The sequence below is a fragment of the Panthera uncia genome, chromosome C2 (assembly GCF_023721935.1).
Source record: "Panthera uncia isolate 11264 chromosome C2, Puncia_PCG_1.0, whole genome shotgun sequence".
NCBI lineage: Eukaryota > Metazoa > Chordata > Mammalia > Carnivora > Felidae > Panthera > Panthera uncia.
Window position 1 is genome coordinate 31,261,233 of NC_064810.1, and position 22,594 is coordinate 31,283,826.

At 34.6% G+C, this 22,594-nt stretch overlaps 1 protein-coding gene across 1 annotated transcript in view; it reads right to left on the reverse strand.

Moving 5' to 3' along the window:
* Positions 1–22,594, reverse strand: part of ROBO1 (roundabout guidance receptor 1) — a 400,374-nt gene that overhangs the window by 85,029 nt on the left and 292,751 nt on the right. The window contains exon 7 of the mRNA XM_049628000.1: positions 2,974–2,982. Within this exon, the coding sequence (XP_049483957.1) occupies positions 2,974–2,982 (9 nt within the window). The remainder of the gene's footprint in view (positions 1–2,973; positions 2,983–22,594) is intronic.

The following is a 22,594-nucleotide window of genomic DNA, read 5'->3' on the forward strand; positions in this document are numbered from 1 at the left end:
TCAAGTGAAAATGAATTGAAAATTATATTCAGATTATGTCCACAAATGCTACACTGCTTACAAGAACATGACTTCTTTGTTAATGAAGTCAAGGATTTGAAAAAGGTAATTTTCTCTCCATAAATACATTCTAGGCGCTTGCATCTAAGACATATAAACAAATGTTTATAATATATATTATATATAAATTTGTAAATCTCTCATTTGAAGTAAAAACCTCTTTTTTTTTTTAAGAGAGATATATAACAGAACTTGCTGAAGATTGCATGGTGGCAAAACTTAAGAAAGCAATTAGATCTCCTAACTTCTAGATTAGTGTGATTTCTTCCATACTCCCTTTTTATTTTTAATTGAGGTTTAGTAGAAATTATACCATTTAACTAGAAAATTATAGGAGACCAGAAAAATCAGGTCAAATGCCTTCAAATGTCCTATAACTTATAGGGAAGAAAATACAAAGTTAGGAGATACAGTTTAGGTTCAATTTGGTAACACTGAAGTTCTACCTTATAATTTTTTTTAACTCTGATTGTAATTGAGTGGTTTACTCATGAATTTAGCAAACACTATCATTATCCAGGTATAATAACAGACATGTGTATCATTTCTTGGGGATTGTCCTCCATACATATCCATACAGGAGCATTTGATTCTTTAGTTAAGGGCTGCAATAATTGAGGTAGAAATCAGATCAAAAAATTCAAAGGATTGACTAGATAATAAACTAAATCCAGAAGAGAGTTTGGTTTATTTCAATAAAAGAAAAAAATGATTAATTAAATGAGTGGGAGAATATGACTTTCCAATATGTAGGGAATTTGAGTAGGAAAATATAAATGTTCAAACCACTCAGAGAAGTATAAACTTCGGGTGGTCTCTTTCCTAAATCTCAGAAGCATGTCTAATAACGTGTGCCAGAACCCATGTTTCTTTTATAAAATGCCAGCTCTCCTCAAACCTCAAAGACTTATTTGGGAACCAGGGATACAAACCCTTATGCTAACTACATTTATCCTGCAGCAATCCTTCCACACAGGATATCTGCCTGGAAATGAATTTACTATATTTTGCAGGCACATTCTCGAGCCAACATCAACAGTGACATCAGCCCCAAGATATGTCCTAGAAATATAACTTTAAAAAATCCTTTTCTACATGTATGTTGAATCTGAGATGTAATTATATCTCCATGAAAAATTTAAATGGATTACATACGCCTCTATCTATCAATCTATCTATCATCATCACCTATCTATTTAGACTGAGAAGGCCATTCATCGCATCCATCTACTTGAAGTTTATGATGGAATGCTGGAATATTTTTCAAAGGCTACATTCTAACTTGTTATAATTAAAACTACAGAACCATGTTACTGTCATATATGGTCAGTATTGGAAATTTAGAAAATCAAACAAGCAAAGAAAAAAAGAAAACTACCCATAATTCAACCATGCAAAGTGGACCATAGTGTTTTAAAATATTCTTCTAAAATATCACTTCAATAACTCTTTAATAATCCATATACAAATTTACCTTAAATTATTTAATCAATCTATTGGCTTAAATTTGGATTTGTTTCTAATTTTCACTATTAAAAGCAATAGTGACAATAACATCCTTCCCAATTATATTCAAGGTTATTTCAACCGACAACCCTCCTATAGGGCATTTTCCTCCCAAACCTCCCAAACACTGAACATTGACATCTTTGCCAAACTGAGAATGAAATTTCCTACCAATTTGCCTTTGTGTATTAGTGAGATTAGACATTTATGTTCACATTACCTTGTCACTGATATCCTATTTTTTGGGAATACTGTGTTCCTATGCTCATCTTTTTTATTTTTAAGAACTATTGTTAGGTGAAAATTTCATCCATTTTTCATATGTGTTGTAGATATATTTTTCCATTTTGTTGACAATTGTTCTAATCTGGTTAAGCATTTTTGTTATTCTATCAATAAAATTACATAATATAGATTACATAATAAGTAATAAATTATGTAAACATTCACCTCCATTTTCATCCTATACTTTTGTCTTTAGTTTTTTATGTTTAAATATTAATCCATATACATTTTTGTATATACAGTAGCATACAGAAAGGTATTTCTTTCAAATAGCCCCTTAGTACATCACCATTATTGAACAATCCATCCTATCTGTGTTAGTATGAACACCTTTATAATATTTATGTAGCTTTTTAACTTAAAAAATAGGAAGCTTTCCTTAGGCCAAATTATTCCCTGGCATAATACTTAGCATCCTCATGTAAAACTCCAGCGTGTTCCAGCGTTTTTAAAGGGTGAGTGTACCTTCCCCAACATGCTGATCATGAGAGGACTTGGAAACGTAATGACTACATATATGAGGCCAAGTTTATCAGTGAGAAGTTTGATACATTTTAGAAGCATCATGCAATTATTTCTTACATAAAATGAAATGAATCTGACACAAAGAAATGGAAAGGAGTGCGAACAGCCCTAAGTGCAAGGTTATTCACCAAGAGGACTCCTAATGACAATTACTGAACAATAGTTACAAAAGCTTAGATAGACAGACATGAACTTATAAACATATTTTGGACCAAACAAACACCCCACATTGTTCTCTGGGCACCTCTCTTTGTTTGTTTATCTCATGAGATATAAATTGAAACAGTACTTAACTACGATATAGTCCTATCACTTATTTTATCATGCAATTAAGGACAGAAAAAAACAAAAGAATGCAGATCACACATCATTTAACAAGACATAAGGTTAGCAACCCCATTACCTTTACTCTTTGTCACAGTTACCCATACTTCCTGCAGACTTTATTCTGTGCAGTCTGTCTTTGTGGCCAATGACAAGTGAAACATGGAGGCTGATTGGTTGAAGGACATGGAAGGGTATGGATGGAAAGGGGAAGAGAAGTTCCAGTCACAGTGACACGGTGATTAGGAGATGGCCAATAAAATGTCAACTTACCAGACCCAACTAAAACAAAACAAAAAAAAAAAGAAAACATGAAATAAAAATAAAGAAACAGAAACGAAACAGAAAAAGTAATAAGATTTGACTTAACAATGATACTTCTTTTAATGTAAAATAAAGAACACATTAATATCTGGCTCATAAGATCCATGAATGAATATTTGTTAGCATTTTAAGTATAATCATGAATAATTTAAGAGAAATAGAAATGAATCTTAAAATCTCTACTATGATTAAATGACAGAGCTACAATGGATGATATCTATACAATTCTAAAACACTTTTCAATGACTACATTTTGCTATCAGATGACAGGGTTAGATAACTACATACGTAATGAGTTTAAAAACACAATAAATATTAACTGCTAATGCTACTTACAATAGGAATCAAGCATCTTAATCAAAGGCAAAATAGTGTTAAATCCTACAACTCTACCACCAGATTACTTTTAAAAGGTTCATGCTGCCAATGATATTCTATTAAATCTGTGTTTCTCATACTTGAATAAGCACATAAATCACCCTAAGAATTGCTTAAAATACAAATGATAATTCCATAGGTTAGAAGTATGGCCTCAGATTCTGCATTTCTACCAAGCACTCAAGTGCTTCTGGTCCCCGACAGTAGGTTGAGGAGCAAAGTTACTAAAAGGTGTTATACTTAAATTCCTGCAGAATTTTAATTGAGAAGATACAGAAAAATGTGAACACATGAAAACAGAGAAAACTTTATAAACCTATCTAATAAAGTCATAATGACATTACCTGCTTGCAAGGCTGAAACACTGGGCATATTAATATAGGAAGCGTGAGTAACATACTTTTTAAATACTGGAAAATGATTGTTTTATTTTATTCTTTTAGAAACAAAGGTATTAACTGCCAAATGCAAAACTTTTTCATAATAGCCCCATACACAGCAACAATGTATTTTACTCAAATAAATAAGTTCCATGTCTTTAAGTTAAATCAAATTAATTTGACTTGATATACATTCCTATAGTTTATTTTTTCATCTAATTTATTTTAATTTTTTTTTTTATAAAGCATGGCGGAGAGGTGCAGGGCTGGGGGAGAAAGAGAGAGACAGAGAGAGAGACAGAGAGACAGAGAGAGAGAGAGAGAGAGAGAGAGAGAGAGAATCTTAAGTGGGCTCCACACCCAATGTGAAGCCTGATGTGGGGCTCCATCCCATGACCCTAGGATTATGACCTGAGCTGAAATCAAGAGTCAGACACTCAACTGACTGAACCACCCAGGTGCCCCCATTCCTGTAGTATAAATACAGAAACTATTTCACTGCTTCTGTGAAATGGTACAATTGTAAAATAGTGACAATAACAAAACAGAACAAAACAATCAACTTCCATCAGACTATAAACAGCTTTCTCAAGTCACTTCCGACGTTGAATCTGAAATTACATTTCCTTAATTTGTGTGATGAGGGAAAGAGACAACACACTAGAAAGGGGTTGGGGGTGCTCAAGTGTCTGATGGAACCTCAGGATATTTTGGCACAATGTACGGTCTGAACTAATATCTTCAAGCTGGAATTATGTTGCTTTGGTTTTGCTGTATGGGAATGCTCAATAATCCATGTAGAAGGATAAAAATGTATGTTTTAAATAAAATATAAAATAATTTTAAAAAAGAAAAAGAAACGAAATAGAGACAAAAGTTCTCTCAACTAGTGATGTCACATATACAAAATTTAAAGGTGACTCAGAAACACATTTCAACACACATCTTTTTATTTTCATGAGTAAATGAGTAAAATAATTTGTCTTTCTTTTTCACTCTAAAGAAAAAAAAAAAAACTTTAAGCATAATATTTCATGCATCCAGGCAAGAAAAGTTAAAAAACAAACAAGCTTTTTCTCAACTTACTCAAGGAATAATCAACATGCTATGCTACCTAGACTTGAAAACAGAGTGGACAGGACTTGGTAACACTTTTGAGTCCTTAAAGACAGTGTCTTTTAAGTGACAGGAAGAAAAATTTAGAAACTACAAGAGAGACAACCTAACAAACAGTAGCAATAGAATTTTGCCAAATAAATGAATGAATGAATGAATGAATGAATAAATAAATAAATAAAACGATGTAGAAATAACTTACGGGATTTGTGAAAATAAATTTAATATTAGATGGATACAGTTAAAATCAAGCCTTATTTAAAGTCAAGAGACTACAGGAATGATTCTTAAAGATTTTCTAGTCATATTTTTAGTAATTTAAAATTCCTTAAACATCTCAAAAATATCTAATGTTAAAACAAAAAAAAAAATTACTATGAAGCAGATCATTTAAAATTTAAATGCTTATACGCTTAAATGCTTTTCCTTGCTTATAAGTTTTACCAGCAATCAAGCCATAGGAGTTGAATCTTTCATTAATTAAAACCCAGTATGTTCAAGAACTTCCAGTTGATGTGTTTGCATATCATATCAATAACAAATGATAATTGGAAAATAGTTCATAAAGTTATCTAAGAACAACATCTAACACAGAAGCTTCCAAAGCATCAGAGGTTTTTGAGAGGACCCTATCCTGAATGATCATTTAAGCTTTTAACAACCATGATTATCAGGAAATGATGCCTCTTACCTAAATGAAAACCTGCCTGTCACAATTTAACCCTCCTTTTTTTTATTCTAATTTCCATAAACAAATCAATGCCATTAATATCCTCCATATAAAACCCCTTTACTCACCTGAGATAAGTAATCATCCTGAACTTTCTCTGCTCAAGAATAAATGATAGAAATTTAAGTTTTGGTTTTTTTTTTGGTTTTTTTTTCCCCCAGATTTCCCCTTTCTCCATATTTCTCTCAGGGACAAGTCAAATAATTTTCTTTCCATACAGACAGCAGGGACCTTCCATACGATAATCAGGGCCCATTATTGTCCAGTTAGTTATGTCCAGAAAGAATCAGAGAAAAGTAGAGTAGTTTGAATCATGTTCATTCATTATCCTCTGAAGTCTGTGGTTTATGGGCGGCCTCTCTCCTACACTCCCTAACTCTTGTCAACTTCTTTTCTTTCTACTTTAAAGGCTGGGAGCACCTCTACCCCAACTCCCTTTTCTCGTTAAGAAAGGAAAAGCCTGTCTGTCTCTATCTCTAATAAAACAATAAAACTGTAAAATGTTAGCACTGGAAGTGACCTTAGAACTTATCAGTCTAACCCTATCCTTTTTTGCCTGAGAAAATGGGAACTTAAATTGTTAAATACCTTTCTCAAGGTCACAGATGACTAACCAAAGACTGCCTTCCAGGCTTTTCGACTAAATTCAAGTCTCTGTATACATTTTCCTACTGGTTAACTGGTTTGGGGAGAAATATATGCAATAGGACATAAAATGTATTTGATTTTACGTTTAAACTGTCATAAAATGCCTAACTTAAAACCATCACCACTAAAACCATTACTGCCTACATTTAAAAACTTTCTAAAGTAATTCCTCATGATACTAAAAAATCTTTTAAGAGTAATTAGCTACAGTTTAAAAAAAACATGGAAAACTAACAGGTAAGAAGACAGTAGGCTTAAAATCTCTTGAAAATTCACCGTTTTGGAAGAAAAAGTAATGTGATCATCTATTAAGGGTGAGTCATTTTTAATGATTTCATCACCTGAAATCATTATAAACTGAATAAAAGAATAGTCTTTTGAAAAATAAGAACAAATAATATTTCTACACAATTACTTTTATGGTAAATATGTTAAGTAGGAAGTAAAACAAACTTGAAAAGTAAATAAATATTTTAAGAGATTAAAACTTGCTATTTTTTAAACATGGCGACACATGCACATGATATATTCCATCTGCAGTAACATCTCTAAATTTTTTTTTATAGTGGAGGAAGTATGCAAAAGGGTGAGAGATTAGAGAATGTGACACAAGGCTGAGTTTACATAAAAAGCACACTGTTTCAAGCTAGACTGTATTTTCGGAGTGGCATGAAGGGGAGTTATATAAAGTCTAAGATATATATAAATATATATACACATTTATATAATATATAAATTAATATAGAATATATAAATATAATACATAAATATATTATATAATACACACAATGCATATATAATATTTATATACTATATAATACATATATGTGTATATATATTTATATGCTAATATATAAATATATACACATTTGTATACTATATAAATATGTAATTCATATAATATATGGGAACTATATAATTACATAACTAAAATTTAATATATTTGGAGGCATACAAATATTACATCCTTGACTAATACTTTACTTAAAAAAAACAACTCTAAAATGTTTGGGATAATTTAGCCTTTCTCTCCCTCTCTCTCTCTCTCTCTCTTTCACACACACACACACACAGACACACACACACGCTTAGAATAAGAGACTTTCTTCCTCTTTTGAATGTGACATCAAAGGGATCCCATTATTTACTTTAAAATCTTGTAAAATGCATATTATACTGTTCAGACAGTAATCTTTAGGTATAAATGAGAAGGTAAGAGAAGCAAAAATGGAAGCAATGAAGGAAGGGAGGAAGGAAGTGGGGAGAAAGAAGGAGGGAGAGGAAAGGAGAGAAGGAGGAAGGGTGGTGGGGAGGGAAGGAGAGAGGGGGGAGGGAAGATTTCTTCTATCTGCTTGTCATATACAGGAGACAAGAGTCAGATGATAAATGTCTGAAAAAATATACAAAAGCTAGAGAAAGGCTCTTTTTTTCTTTTCTCTTTTCCTTTTTTTTTTTTTTTTTTTTCCATTTGAGAAAATAAGGTAGCTGTAAGATACTTAAGTCTTCAAATTAGGTCTAATAAATATAGGGAGTAGCCAATCTTGATAACTACTTAGGCCAGAAGAGAAGAAGATAATGGGCCTAAATAATAGCATGAGTGACTTAGGGAAAGTATAGAAAAGAAGCAGTTAACAGTAAAGGTCACTGAACCATGAATTGGTTGCCAACTGTGATGTCTCCAGAGGTCTTTAAAAATGGGATTTATTTCCATTTGGCCACAACAGTTTAGCTATAACCCTGTCTGGTAAAGGAATAGACTAGTTGACTCTTAGAGTGCTTTCTACGCTATAATTTTTAAGAGTATGGAAATTCAGAGGCAAAAGAGGACAATGGATATATCCCTTTGGGAAATATTCCCAATATTATCCCTTCAGATTATGTATATACAAACACATACTCTACCAGAAAATGTCCTCAAAAATATTCTTTTCAGTTAATATTACCTTAAGTTGATGAACTACTTTATACAAATAGCTCATGTGGTAAATCCAGAAGATAGCAGAAATTCCAAGAAAATATTTGCATAATTAACACAACAATATGATTAAGATTTTGACATATTCACACCAAGTTCTCAATTTTTGAAGTATCATGATAAATATGTTCATGTTTATCCTTATGAGTTATATAAAGTATTAAGATTCTTCATCACTAGCGATGGGCTGTATAATTATTTTGAAATGTAATGACAGAAGACTGCCATGGTATTTGGGTCTAAAATAATGTAAGTACTCTAAACTCCTAGAATGATGCTATAAAAGATTTCATGGTTAAGCAAATATATCTATGGTAAAACCAATCCTATTAGTAAACATCAGAGAAGAACAGCTTTCTTGAATGTGCTATATGGAATTCTGCTATTCACAGATACTAGTTTTCATCATTAGTAACTCAATTCTAATGAATCTTTAAATTGATGTGATTTTTTTCAATCTCCCATATAGTGCTTTTTGAATAGCAGGGCTCAATTAAGAAATCTGACAGCCTAGAATTGTAAATACCACATCCAGAAGAATATGAATGAATGAAGTAAAATAATGAGTTACAGGATTCTTTGGGGAAGAAAATACATTTTTATTAAAATAGAGGAACACTCAAATTTTCAAGTAATGAAGCTATCAACCTTTGAACTGACAGAACCCAGTCACTGTTATGTCGGAGAAATTATATGCATAGATACTCATGAATGATATCTCTAACAATTAAAAACATTCAGGATATTTTAATACCAGGTATGATTTCTTTTGGGGGAAAAAATTGAGTTTAACTTAAAAGCCTGTCATTATGTCTTTCAACTTTTCAGACATAAAAATAGAGTGATTAAGAGGAGAATTTTTAGAATATGTTTAATAGATACATAAAATACTATGAACTTTTCCCCTCACTCAACTATCTCACATTATTTGCGGATCACTGGTCAGGGAGACAATTGTGGTTGTCACAATTGAAGGCTGACGCTACTGGCATCTAGTGGAGAGAGGCCACGGATGCTGCTAACCACCCTATCATGCACCAGACAGTTTTTCACAACAAAGAGTGATCCAGTCCCACATGTTACCAGTGCAGGGCTGAGAAATCTTGCTACAGATGATCTGTTCACCTGAAAGTTTAACAGAAGAGTATAGAGTAATTACTCTCCCCCACATGTATACAAAGTACCTTGCACAACCTCTGATGTATCATAGATGCTCAGAAAAAGTTAATACTTTTCCCCTTTCCCTTCCATTTCTAAAAACAAAAGGCCCTACTTTTCTGAAAAGCAGTTATCAAATGGTACAACTTAGTTACGTGTCTACGAAAGAGTCTGAGATGGAAATGTAACTACTTAGGAATCTATGACAATGTGTGTACCACCAGACAGGATCTCAGGAGCACAGCTTGATGGTAATATTCCCTAAATTAATTTAGAAAGCCAGAAACCTGGATCCTTCCTCTCCCTCCTCCTTGAGATGCACAATTCATTACCAAATTCCATAGCTTTTATTTTATAACAATTGTCCATCCCATCTCCCTCTTTCTAGCTCCATTGCCACCACTCTGGTCCCAGTTTCTCAACAGTGGTCAACTGAACTACTGCCTTGATTTTTTTCCAATCCAATTGCACAATATGGCTAGAGTGCTTAAAAACAAAACCAACTAAATTAACCTGATTATAGTATGTTTTTGCTTAAAATCCTTCAGTAGAGTTCCATTGCTCTTAAAATGGAGAACAAAATCCTTAACACGGTCTTCTCACATCACCTGTCCCCTGTCATCTCCCTAACCTAGCCCCACAGACCTTCCTTCTGTCCTTGAGTATACCACGCATGATCTTACTCTGGTTCGATTTATCTTGTATCCCAGGATCCCCTCCCCACCCTCCCACTGCTTTACCTACTTAATTCCTTTTTACCTTAGCTCTCAGCTCGAAAAAAACCATCGTCCAGAAACTCCCTCTAAATGTGATGCTAAATCTTTTTAGAATGCCATATATTCTCATAGCAACCTTAATTTTCCTCCCAGAGCACTTACTATAGCTTAAAATTACACATTTAACTAATTATTCTGTAAATGTCTATCTCCCAAGCTAGCCTATAAGCTCCATGAGAGTAAGCATTTAACTATTTTCTTTGCCATTATTTCTCTAGAACTTACCAAGTTGAGAACATCACTCACAATGTAATATCTACTGAAAGAGTAAAGCCATGACAATAATGTTCCCATTGCCCAGCTGAAAGCACTTTCTCCCTCCCTGGCATATCTGTATCTTTACAAATCTATTTTTTACATTCTGCTAGTTACTGTTGCTATTTGTGTATATCTCCCTTCTTCACCAGCTATAATAAGCTCCGTGAAGGCAGGTCTCAGGTCTTAGTTACCTATGTACCCTGTACAGCATCCAGCATACTATTTTGCATATAAGAAGTGCTCCAGTGTATACAGAAAAGTGCCAAATTTGAAAATTTGGAAGCCTATCTTCAAATGGCATATTTCATAGAGGGTCTCGAGTTGGGGTACATAATGGTATAAAGATAAAATTACTCCACTGACCACTGAAACAATTCTGTATCAAGATCCTCTCCAGAATTAACAAGGTCTCCCTGCATAAATTACATAACCTTTCTACATCTCAGTTGAGAGGGATCAGTGTCAGCTAACTATGTGTCAGATCACACACCAGAAACCCTCACAGCAGCTCTGTAGGAAAGTACTCAATGTGCCAATTTGCAAGAGGAGAGAAGTGAGGATTAAGTACCTTTCTTTTTTTTTTGTTTTTGTTTTAAGTTGATTTATTTATTTTTGAGAGAGAGATAGAGAGCAAGTGGGAAAGGGGCAGAGAGAGAGAGAGAGAGAGAGAGAGAGAGAGAGAGAGAATCCCAAGCAGACTCTGCACTGTCAGCACAAAGCCCGGTGTGGGAACTCAAACTCATGAACCTTGAGATCATGACGTGAGCTGAAATCAAGAGTCGGGCGCTTAACTGACTTAACTGACGGAGCTACCCAGGAGCTCCAAGATTAAGTAACTCTCTTAAAGTCATACCTCAGATAAGAAATGGGGGATTGAAATTCAGGTCCTTTCAGCTCTTAAAACCTTCCCTCTTTTTTACTACATTGAATGACTTCTGTGTTGAAATAGTTAAGCCTTATTCTAATGTAATTTTGGTTTTGTTTTGGCCCCACGACCTAAACCAAATAACTTTTAATAAGAAATTTTTCATAAAGGAAATCATCAATCATCAGAAAAATGAAAAGGCACTAATTAAATGGGAGGAAACATTTGAAAATCATATATCTGACAAAGGGTTAATTTCCAAAATATACAAAGAATTTACACAACCTAATAGAAAAAAATCTGGCTAAAGAATGGGCAGAAGGTTGGAATAGACAGTTTTCTAAAGAAGACATACAGATGACTAACAGACACATGACAAGATATGCAATATCATTCACCATCAGAGAAATGCAAACCCAAACCACAGTAAGATATCCTCTCATTGCGTTAGAATCGCTGTTATCAAAAAGACAAGAAATAATAAGTGTTGGCAAGGGAACCCTTGTGCACTGTTGGTGGGAACATAAATTGGTACAGTCACTGGGCCGAACAATGTGTAGGTTCCTCAAAAAATTAAAAATAGAACTATCACGTGATCCAATAATTCCACTTCTGTGTATTTACCCAAAGAAAACAAAAACACTAATTGGAAAATATATATGCACCCCATGTTCACTGCAGCATTATTTACAATAGTCAAGATAAGAAAGCAAACTATGTGACCAACACTGGATGAATGGATAAATAAATGTGGTATAAATACAATGGAGTGTTATTTGGCCATAAAAAAGCAAGGAAATTCTGTAATTTGAGGCAACATGGATGAACACTGAGGGCATATGGTAAGTGAAATAAGTCGGATGAGAGGTAGACAAATACTGTATGATCTTACTTATATGTGGAATTTAAAACAAACAAACACACAACAAAAAATACCAAGCTCACAGCACAGAGAAAATAGATTAGTGGTTGCTTGCGGCAGGGGTAAGAGGTAGGAGAAAAGAGTGAACGGGGTCAAAGGTACAATTTTCCATATAAACAAGACCTAGGGATATAAAGTACAACACAGCAATCACAGTTAATAATACTGTACTAAAAGTTGCTAAGAGAATAAATCTTGGAAGTCCTCATTACAAGAAAACAAATACCATGTATTAATAATAATAATAAACATACACCATTTTGTATGGTGACAAATATTCACTAGATTTCTCATGGTCATCATTTTGCAATATACAGAAATACCAAATCATTTTGGAATATACTTGAAACTGCTATGTCTTATGTTGATTATACTCTAATTCAAAATTATTTAAATACATGATTCATGCATTAATACATAAAATTAACATAGATATAGAACTATTCTTCTCAGATGTGAGCAGGTTTCACATACGTAAGAAGGTTATGAGGGGGAAATAAACCATGTTATATTTTATATTCTCATAGAAAATCAACGTCAAGGCGGGCTCAGTCAGTGCAGCATGCAACTCTGGATCTTGGGGTTGTGAGTTTGAGCTCCAAAAATAAAAAAATAAATAAAAAATAAAATCTTTAGAAAAAAGAAAAACAATGTCAAAACAGCCAATTTCATTTCTGAAAAGTGATGTGAATGCACCCTTTTAGGACAACCACTGTAAATGCCAAATGTATGTAGTCAAGTATCAAATGACACAGTCACAGTTTGTTATATGACAGAGACATCTCTGACTTCAGTTTCCTCATCTGTAACAGAGAGCCAAAGTAAATAAGGCCTTAAGTCCCCATCCATGTTTAACATTCAAAATCTCCTCAACCTAGCACAGAAAGTTTATAACTTAACATTTATTACCAAGAAACTTAAACCAGGCCAAAATTACTTATTTTCAATTAGTATATTTGGGGGGAATAGAAAGCATAAGGAAAACACAAGAGGACACCTTATCTCTTTACTAATGACCTAAAAGAATACAGAAATACCTGTTCCACCATCCACAAAGTTAACTTTAAAAGCACTTTTGTAAAATGGCCATATCTATCAGTTTCAATTGTGCAATGCTTTAAGTTCTCTCCTAACAACATTGACCACACAAAATAAATGCCCTAAAGCTAAAGCTAACTTTAACAACCATTTATGGATTTTCCCACCCTCATCAATCTGTTATAAAGCAATTACTCAGCTGTATTTTGTCTTATACCTGTTTTAGTATTTTCTTCAGGTGTGTTTACACTGGCACATTATTTATCAAGTCCTGAGAATAATAGTTTAAAAGCAAGTTAAAGTGCTCATGGTATTTTAATCAGTTTTGCAAACTCCAGGCAGGCATGATATTGTAAAGTAGTAACTTCCTATTTATACAAATCTTTAGAAACAATAAAACAAAAAGAAGCATATTATATTTTCAAATTACTGAAATAACATTTAAAGGACACCAGCTGCTGCATAATTGTAAATTGCAATGATTCTAATGATGACCCTGATGTTTGGAATATGCTAAAATGATTTGTGAATCTACAAGAACGTATACTGTTAGCATAATTTACATGGTGTCTACCCAGAAAATATTTAAAATGATAGCAAATAAAAAACTAGTACACAGGAATGCAAAAAAAGTCAAATTTTCAATTATCTTGCATATTTAATTTATCACTGGGTTCATCATTTTATTTTTTTTAAGGTATATTTCTTTATTTTGAGAGAGAGAGAGAGAGAGAGAGAGAGAAAATGTGAGTGGGGGAGGGGCAGAGAGAGACAGAGAGAATCCCAAGCAGGCTTGGTGCTGTCACCACTGAGCCAGATGCGGGGCTCGATCTTACAAACACTGAGATCAAGACCTGAGGTGGAATCAAGAGTCAGATGCTTAACTGACTAAGCCACCCACGCGTCCCCGGGTTCATCATTAAAAAAAAAAAAAAAGGTGCCCTGAATGTCAAATAGTCTACAATTATTCTCTTTATGATTTTTGAAAGGATTTTTTTTTTAAATAACCTCTATACCCAAAAGAGCTCAAACTCACAACTTTGAAATCAAGAGTCCCACACTCCACCAACTGAGCCAGTCAGGCACCCTTGATTATTCTCTTTTAAACAAGAATTATCTTGGGGGCACCTGGGTGGTTCAGTTGGTTAAATGCCCAACTTTGGCTCAGGTCATGATCTTACAGTTCGTGGGTTCAAGCCCCATGTGAGACTCTATGCTGACAGCTCAGAGCCTAGAGCCTGCTTCAGATTCTGTCTCCTTCCCTCTCTACCCCTCCCCCACTTGTGGTCTGTCTCTCTCTCTCTCTCTAAAAAAAATAAATAAATAAACTTAAAAAAAATTTAAATGAGAATTATCTCACTTTATGTCCTAATAATTCTAGATAAAATAGACTATATCAATATGAGTTGCCTCACAATTAATTATTTAACATTAAATGATACACAAAATACAATATCACAAAATAATTCCATGTCTTAAAAGTTATGTGAGATTATTAGCAATGAATGTTTTAAAATGAGCTATCCATCAATGACTAGAGCAAAAAAAAGTAATTTATTTCTCTAAATTTCATTCTCAGAGTGAGTAATTCAGATGGTATAGATTCACAAAACTCTATTACATATTTCCAAATTGACGCCATTATTTCAGAATGTAGGTTCCTAAAGACAGCCGCTAAGTTTTATATCTATCTATATAGCTGGGTGAAAAGAAAACCTCACCAACTATTATGTAGATGGATAAATCACAGAAAAGCTCCAAAGATAATGGAAGGCCCAAGATGTGCTATTTACTAGTATGGTGCTGTGTCATTATTTGTCACAGAATCATCTTATGTATCAATTATTTCTTGAACCTGACTGCTGTACTTATTTCTTCAAATACTCGCTTGGCACACACATTAAGAGAGTGTTTCCAATTCTCTGTAGGAAGGCCATGTGGAGAATGCTTTTCCTTTGGGTTAATGTTTAAGATTTTATACCAGTTTGTTTGAAATAACTGAAAGCAACCCAAAACCTTCATGAGTAAATGAAAGAAATCTAAAAGAATGTCACATCTTCAACAGTCATTAGGGTTAAAATGGCTGTTTCTGAAAGGCTATGAGAACACAAGAAGTTCTTTACTTTATCCTTCCTACAAAAAAAAAAAAAAAAAAAAAAAAAAAAAAGGAAAGGAATCATAGGCCATAATGCTGCTGGGTCTCAATCAAATCCAACAGTAGAAAAAAACCAGCAGGAGTACAGCTTGGCGTCCTATTTACGCCAGTGGATCAGACAGCTAGGCGAGGGAGGTATTCTCACAAATCACTCTCTTGTTAAATTCTGTAGTGGGACTTCATTAAACCTCTTGGCTGATGGCATTTTACTTTCAGCCGGTTCACAAAGAGCTCAGCTGGCAATACTCATTCTTTAAAAGTCTCCACTCACACATTGTCTTTCTTGGGATTGCTTTTTACAATCGCAAATCTCTTTTTCTCATCAGCTCCTCAAATCTTCTATGGGTTTTTTTAAATCAGTGTTTTAACTACAAAACAAATGACAACAACAACAAAAAACCCACAAAAATGCCATGACAAGTCCTATAAGGGAGGTATTTTGAGTAAGGCTTTTGGCTTAAGCATTAAAAGTAGCAACACTTACGTACAGGAGATGGTAAGTAAATACAACATTGTGATGTGCATGTATGTTTTGTTTATATACACAATATATACACATAAAATGTCCCCCATGCTCTAAAGTACTGTTTCCTACAGCACCACTGATTTTACCGGACCTCTATGGATTATTGCCATATGACATGAAGAATTGTTCCCCAAAGAACCAGTCTGCTATACCTTGTTAGAGTCTGGCAAACATGTCACACACATATCAAGGTTCTCAAAGTCATCAAGTAAAGCTTTGGGGGTCTTATAATATGTGTTTCATCAAAATGTTGATGAACTCACAGTCCTTAACCAGGATCTTGGATTATCGTAAACCTAACTTGAACCTGAAAAAGGCCCCTTGACACTATTAGTTTTGGCTTTGACTCAAATAACCACGTTAATGGTCAGAAACAATGTACTATTATGCTGCCGGCTTTTCTGAAATCAGCAATTTAAGCAAACTGTTCCAACAAATGATTTAAATGAAGTCTACATCAAAGAAAGGAAATTTAGGACTGAAGGGCCCAGTTTTTTCTCTCATTACTTCTTTTATGCCTAGATATCATACGAGCTCTAAAAAGTCATATGACTCTTACATAAAGATCTCATATGCTGATAGAAAGCTAAACATAGTGAACCCTATTTAAGGAAACTACAAATTTACAAAATAGGCTTTTTTTTTTTCCCAGAGAGTTTGTTCTTTAAGTTTATTAAAGTTTATCCCCTACTACTGGCAGTAAAATCCACAGTAAGCTATATTGTTTTAATTTTACCTACATTTTAATTTTACATTCTGAAATAATTATCTAGTGGTCTATTAAAAAAATGTCACATACACACAGTATGTTACAATGTGTGAGATTAACACAATGTGGTTTGGTTATCTTCAAAGCTGTACTGTACATCTGAGAAAATGGTGAAATGCACAGACACATGCAAATACACATTTCTTTTAATGGATTATGCCTTCTGATCTATTTTCAAGACTATCAAACTTCTAAGTTATATGGAAGCTTTTAGTGGAGACCATCTATCCATTTTTTTTTTAAATCGCCAGTTAATTTAATTGTTCCAAAATATAGACTATATTTATGAAGGTTTTCAATAACATCCATTCTATCAGGAAATTTAGCAGCATTAAACATACCAGGATTGGTAATAATTATGTTTAAGATCAAAGGGTATCATGTAAATTATGGATCTGTTTAATCAGAAAGGCCAAATTTATTATTTGTGTTGCAAACACTAACCAAATACACATAATTAATACAAAAAAGAGTATTTTTAACTAAATGCAGATTTTTTTTGTATTATACTTCACTTATCCATTGTTGCCTGAAGAAACTAGAATAAAAATTAACATTTTAAACCACAATTATAGAAGCCTTGTTTATTGAAAAGTGTTTATTGTGTGACTATGTAAAATATTTTAGGAGACACACATGTGACTCAGACCTTAACTCTCTTTATACAGCTAGGGATAGGCAGCTAAGAGCACTGAAGACATACGAATTTTTTATTCTGACACATGAAGATAGATCACTGAAGTCAGCTCCCCCTAATCATCATCCTTCATATCACCTTCTAGTTTCATTGAGCATCTAAATGGTTCACACAATGTGCTAAGCATTTCATATCTATTAGCTCACTGAATCACCCACAGCAATCCTATGAGGGAGATATTTTACCGCTATTTTACTAATAGGAAAACCCTGTGCAATTCTTTTTTTTTTTAAATGTTTATTTATTTTTGAGGGAAAGAGACAGAGAGCAAGCCAGGGAGGAGCAGAGAAAGAGGGAGACACAGAATCCGAAAGGCTCCAGGCTCTTAACTATCACCACAGAACCCGATGCGGGGCTCAAATTCACAAACCGTGAGATCATGACCCCAGCCGAAGTCAGATGCTTAACTGACTGAGCCACTCAGGCACCTCAAGACTGCAATTCTACTCTACAGAATGCTTCCTAACAGTAGCAGGGAAAAAAAAGATGTCTCCTTAAAAGACTGTCCGAAGAAATATTAAGAATTAATTTTCAAATATAGATCTCAATCCTAAGGAGCCACTGAAAATTATATTTGCAGAAAAAGAAAACGCTCACCAAACTCTACATTAATCAGCTACCAAAATACTCAAATCTCTATGGAAAAAATAAATATTACCGAGAATCTGATGGATTTTTAATTGTTTTGGAAGGAGCTGATGAGAAAAGTAGTCATAACAATTGCTCTTGCATAAGCACTTCATAATACTCAAACCACTTTTATGAGCATAGAAATATTTTGTTAATTATTATTTTATCTCCTATCAGTTCACTGATGTTTACATTATATGTATATATATATTTTTCAACAAAAGAGAACACTGAAACTCAGACAAACTGAATGACTTTCCCAGGATCCCACAGCTGGTATGTATCAGTGCAGCCCTTGATTCACCCACACAGAAGATGTGATATGAGCACCAAGGATGCCCCAAAGACTGAGAAGACAAAGTGAACACAGTGTTCCTCTAGGGAACTCAGAGTCATGTGAGGCAAACACTGAAATGCAGCAAGGGTAGCAAACAGCACCCAGCAGGTACATCAAAGGGGGGATCCCTGACCTGCTCATGGGTGAGGCCTGTGTATCATGCTTCCTTGAGGATGCTTACTTGAGCTGAGTCTAAGGAAGGAGTAATTAGCAAGTAGAAGACAGGGCAGGTAGAGGATAGGGCATTTTAGACCAAGGGACCAACATAAAAGCCCGGAGGTAAGCCACATGGTGGTAGTGCATGGAAAAAAAAGTAAACAATGGAGTGCTCCTTCACTGAAGGGAGTAGTGAGAGGGGACTGAGTGGTCAAGAGGAGCACTATTAAGTATCTTGGGTCTTACCCTGGAGAGATGGAACCATGACAATGTTCAGATATGTATTCTAGATGGATGAACCTGTTGTTTGGAGAATGGGTTCCACTGGGCAAGATGGAGGCGAGGAAACCGATTAGAAATTAACAGACGACAAAGGCCTGAATGAAAATAGTGATGTGAAGGTGAGAGGGGTGGTGGGAGGGTTAAGAAATATTTAAAAGGCAAAAACAAGTAGGATTTTGTGACCACTGACATGGGAGAAGTGTGAGAGTCAAGCATGACCCCCATCCAGCCCCTGAGCTATCTATCTACTGGCATGTAGCTGCTGGCTGTCCTGGCCTCCACTGATGCAAACAAGACAGAATTCACTTTCTGCCTCCTTCTCTGCTCCCATTTTCACTGCATCACTATTATTTCCTGTGAATTAATACTCACACTCTGGGTTAGTAGAAATCTGAAAGCTTAGACAAGCCTCTGACAGCTGCTTCTTGTTTTACTGAAAATTATAACTGCTCTTCAATTCCTAGTTCATTGGGACACGAAGTAAGGGTCAATCATAAACTGTAGCACCCGAGATATTTCAGCAAAGCTGCTTGTTTGAAGCATGTGGTTCACCAGCAGCAAGGAGAGAAGCTCTAGGAAACATCCCATTAGCAGCAATTAAGTCAGCCAAAAGACAGTGTGGGTCTTTTTTTTTTTTCTGCCTTTGTGTCTCCCTGGTCTCATGTCAATCTCAGACTTTAAGGCTCAGCCTTCCAGAAGCTGTCAGTGGCTAATCAATCCTAATGAGGAAGCACTCTGTTCCTTCATTGCATAGTAGGCATAAATACTTATGGGAAGCACCAGACAACTAACAATTCTTCAGAACGGAATTGAATGCACATCCTTTTGAGGATTCATTTGAATATTCCTACTGTGCGCCAACAATAAATTTAAAGAGACAGCAATGTCATTCACGGTACCATATATTATCACTAAAAAAATAAAACAGGTGACGAAATTGAGAGAATGGAGTCATTTCACATCAAAGGAAGAAAAACGGACAAGCACTTATCAGAAAAGAGCTGGGATTTCACAGAAATCCCACTCGTCTGGGAGCAGAGCATCACCTGGTTTAGAGATGTTTGGCATCTGCCTTTTCTTTTAACAGAGCTGCTGCTGAAAGGGCAGAAAAGCAACTGTTTCTTGAGCTTCAAAGAATAACTGGTCCCTATGAGCGGTCTGCAGAGGAGTGCAGTGAGGTGTGAAGTAAGATCTAAATGTCCAGCTTCCTGTGTCGGACTGGCCCAGCACTCAGGGCTAAGGGAAAAGAGGGGGCTAAGTGTCTTTTTTAGTTCCTATTGTAAGACAGACAAACAAAAGTGGGATTAGATTTTCTTAATGGTTCAACTCAGCAAAGATAAAATGTGATTGCTTGGAGAATGGCTGGGGTATGGAAGTCTGTTTTCAGTCTGGTTTCCTGTGACAGACACAGTGATGGGAACATGATCATTCTGGTGACAGAGTCACAAATTCACTTTGGAAATAAAATTGTGACAGTAATAATAGCTGCTTTATCTATAAAGTTGCAAAGGGAGTGGAAAGATTGATAATGCCCTCAAGTTTGCCTTGTTTAAGCAATGAATATCACTGAAGCAAAGAATCAGACAGACTCTTAGAGGCAGAGCACAGACTTGGATATGGGAGAAATGCGGAGTTTAAACTAAACTCTGTGTGGCCTCATCCTCTACCTTTCCCTCGGGAGAGCACTCCTCAAAAATGGAATTATGTAAAAAGTTATCAACATGACTGTCTTCATAAACATATAATTACTCATTTCAAAGGGCTTGTTATTAATCCTGTAGTAAGTAAAATTATTTTTCTTCCTTTATTTTTCATTTAGTGCATTGAAGCTGTATTCACGATGCTTTTCCCAAAGGCTAACTTCAACCAAAGTGAATGTATGTTGTGGGGGAGGGAGAGGGGGAGGGCGGGGACTCACTTTTTAAATTAACCATGAATTGGTTCACAAATAAAAACCAGTAAAAAATAAAACTTAGCTATCATGTGATTTCAAGAACTTCAGGGTCCACCTGGCAAACATCTAACAGAGGCCTAATAAATAGGTTTAGATTACGATAGTAAAATAATATGAAACAAACCTGTGACCATTCTCAGAACACCAAGCAGAGGCATAAATTTTAGCCCTTTCAATGGCACACTGTTTAAAAACCTGGCAGGGAGCCTCTATGCATCTATTTTGTTCTGGTTAGATTTTATATTTTATAGGTATGTTACAACCTATGAAATGGTTATTAATACCACAGTATATATCTTTTGCCTTCAAAGATGGGGTCATCATACAATATAAAACACAAGTTCAGAAGAGAATTCATTCCTACCAAGACAGAGCCTACAATCCTGACACTTGTCAAATTGAGACATTAAACTGCAAATATAACAATGCAATTGATCAAAACTGAGATGATATTAAAAAGATGCCTGATGTTTTGTGTGTATTTTAGGTTCACAAAGAGAATTCTTGAGGAGGTGTGGAGACATTATACACATGGAAGGAAAGTAGGGGCAGACACACATTAAGTATAAATATAATAACATTGATGTAAGTTTAAATTTATAGATAACAAAACAAATTATTCCACTGAATAAGAGAATATTACGCTAGCTGAATTTTCTGGTTAACTGGGAGTTAAGTGGAAACACTTTTCTGTTTTAATCATTCCAAACAGTGTTATTTCACCATTTTTATTGGTTATATAATTGACATTAATTATTTTTCAAGAAAATCAAATTACTGCAGTCTTTGCGTTTCATTCTGACAATCAGTTTCAATGATATACCAAAACTGACATGCAAGTTAAAGGAATCTGGATATTCTTTTTGAAGAACTGCCTAAATATTTATGGAGCCCAGGCTGCACATATTTTTAACTGAAAACTTTTTTTTAAATTTTTTAAAAGTTTATTTATTTATTTTGTGAGAGAGAGCAGGGAGGGGCAGAGAGAGAGGGAGAGAGTACCTCAAGAAGGCTCTGCACTGCCAGCATAGAGTCTGACACAGGGCTCCAACCCACAAACCGTGAGATCATGAGCCAAAATCAAGAGTCGGATGCTCAACCGACTGAGCCACCCAGGGAACCCGAAAACTTCTTAATATTGACAAATTTTATTATTATTTGCCTATTTCAAGAGTAAAATAAAATCTGCTATGTTATAAATAATCAATATTTTGGTTTGGCTCGATAACTTGGTGTTTGCCTGCTCCAGAAGAAGTAATCCATCCAATGTCACATTAAGATATGTATGTGGTATAGGTCTTAGGGGTGCTGTTACTTGCTAATAACAGGGTGTGACCTCATAGTTTATTCATGGGTTGATTGATTAATTGAAGCTTCCAGGTGGTCATAAAGAAGAATAAGTAGTTTTTCAGAATATGACCAGGTCTTGGAAGGAATTACCAGGAAACACCCTATTTTAAGCAAAGGTAACCTGAGGTGCTGAGAATCCAAATGATTGGAAAACATAACAAAACAACAAATCCATCGAACATAAAATGTAATGTTTTTGATGATTTCTATTGCCTAATGGTCATTATTTTCATTAATTTATCTAATTATTTTGCAAAAGTTCAATGTAAATCTAGCACCAGAGCTTTGATGGCACGCACACACACACACACACACACACACACACACACACACACAGAAAACCCACTTACCAAAAAGGCCAATAAATTTTGTTTCATATTTTGTTTTATAATGAAAATGTAATACTTTATATTTGAGAAGAGTTTTGAATAATTATCATGACTGTATTAGTTCAATTTCTCAATTACAAT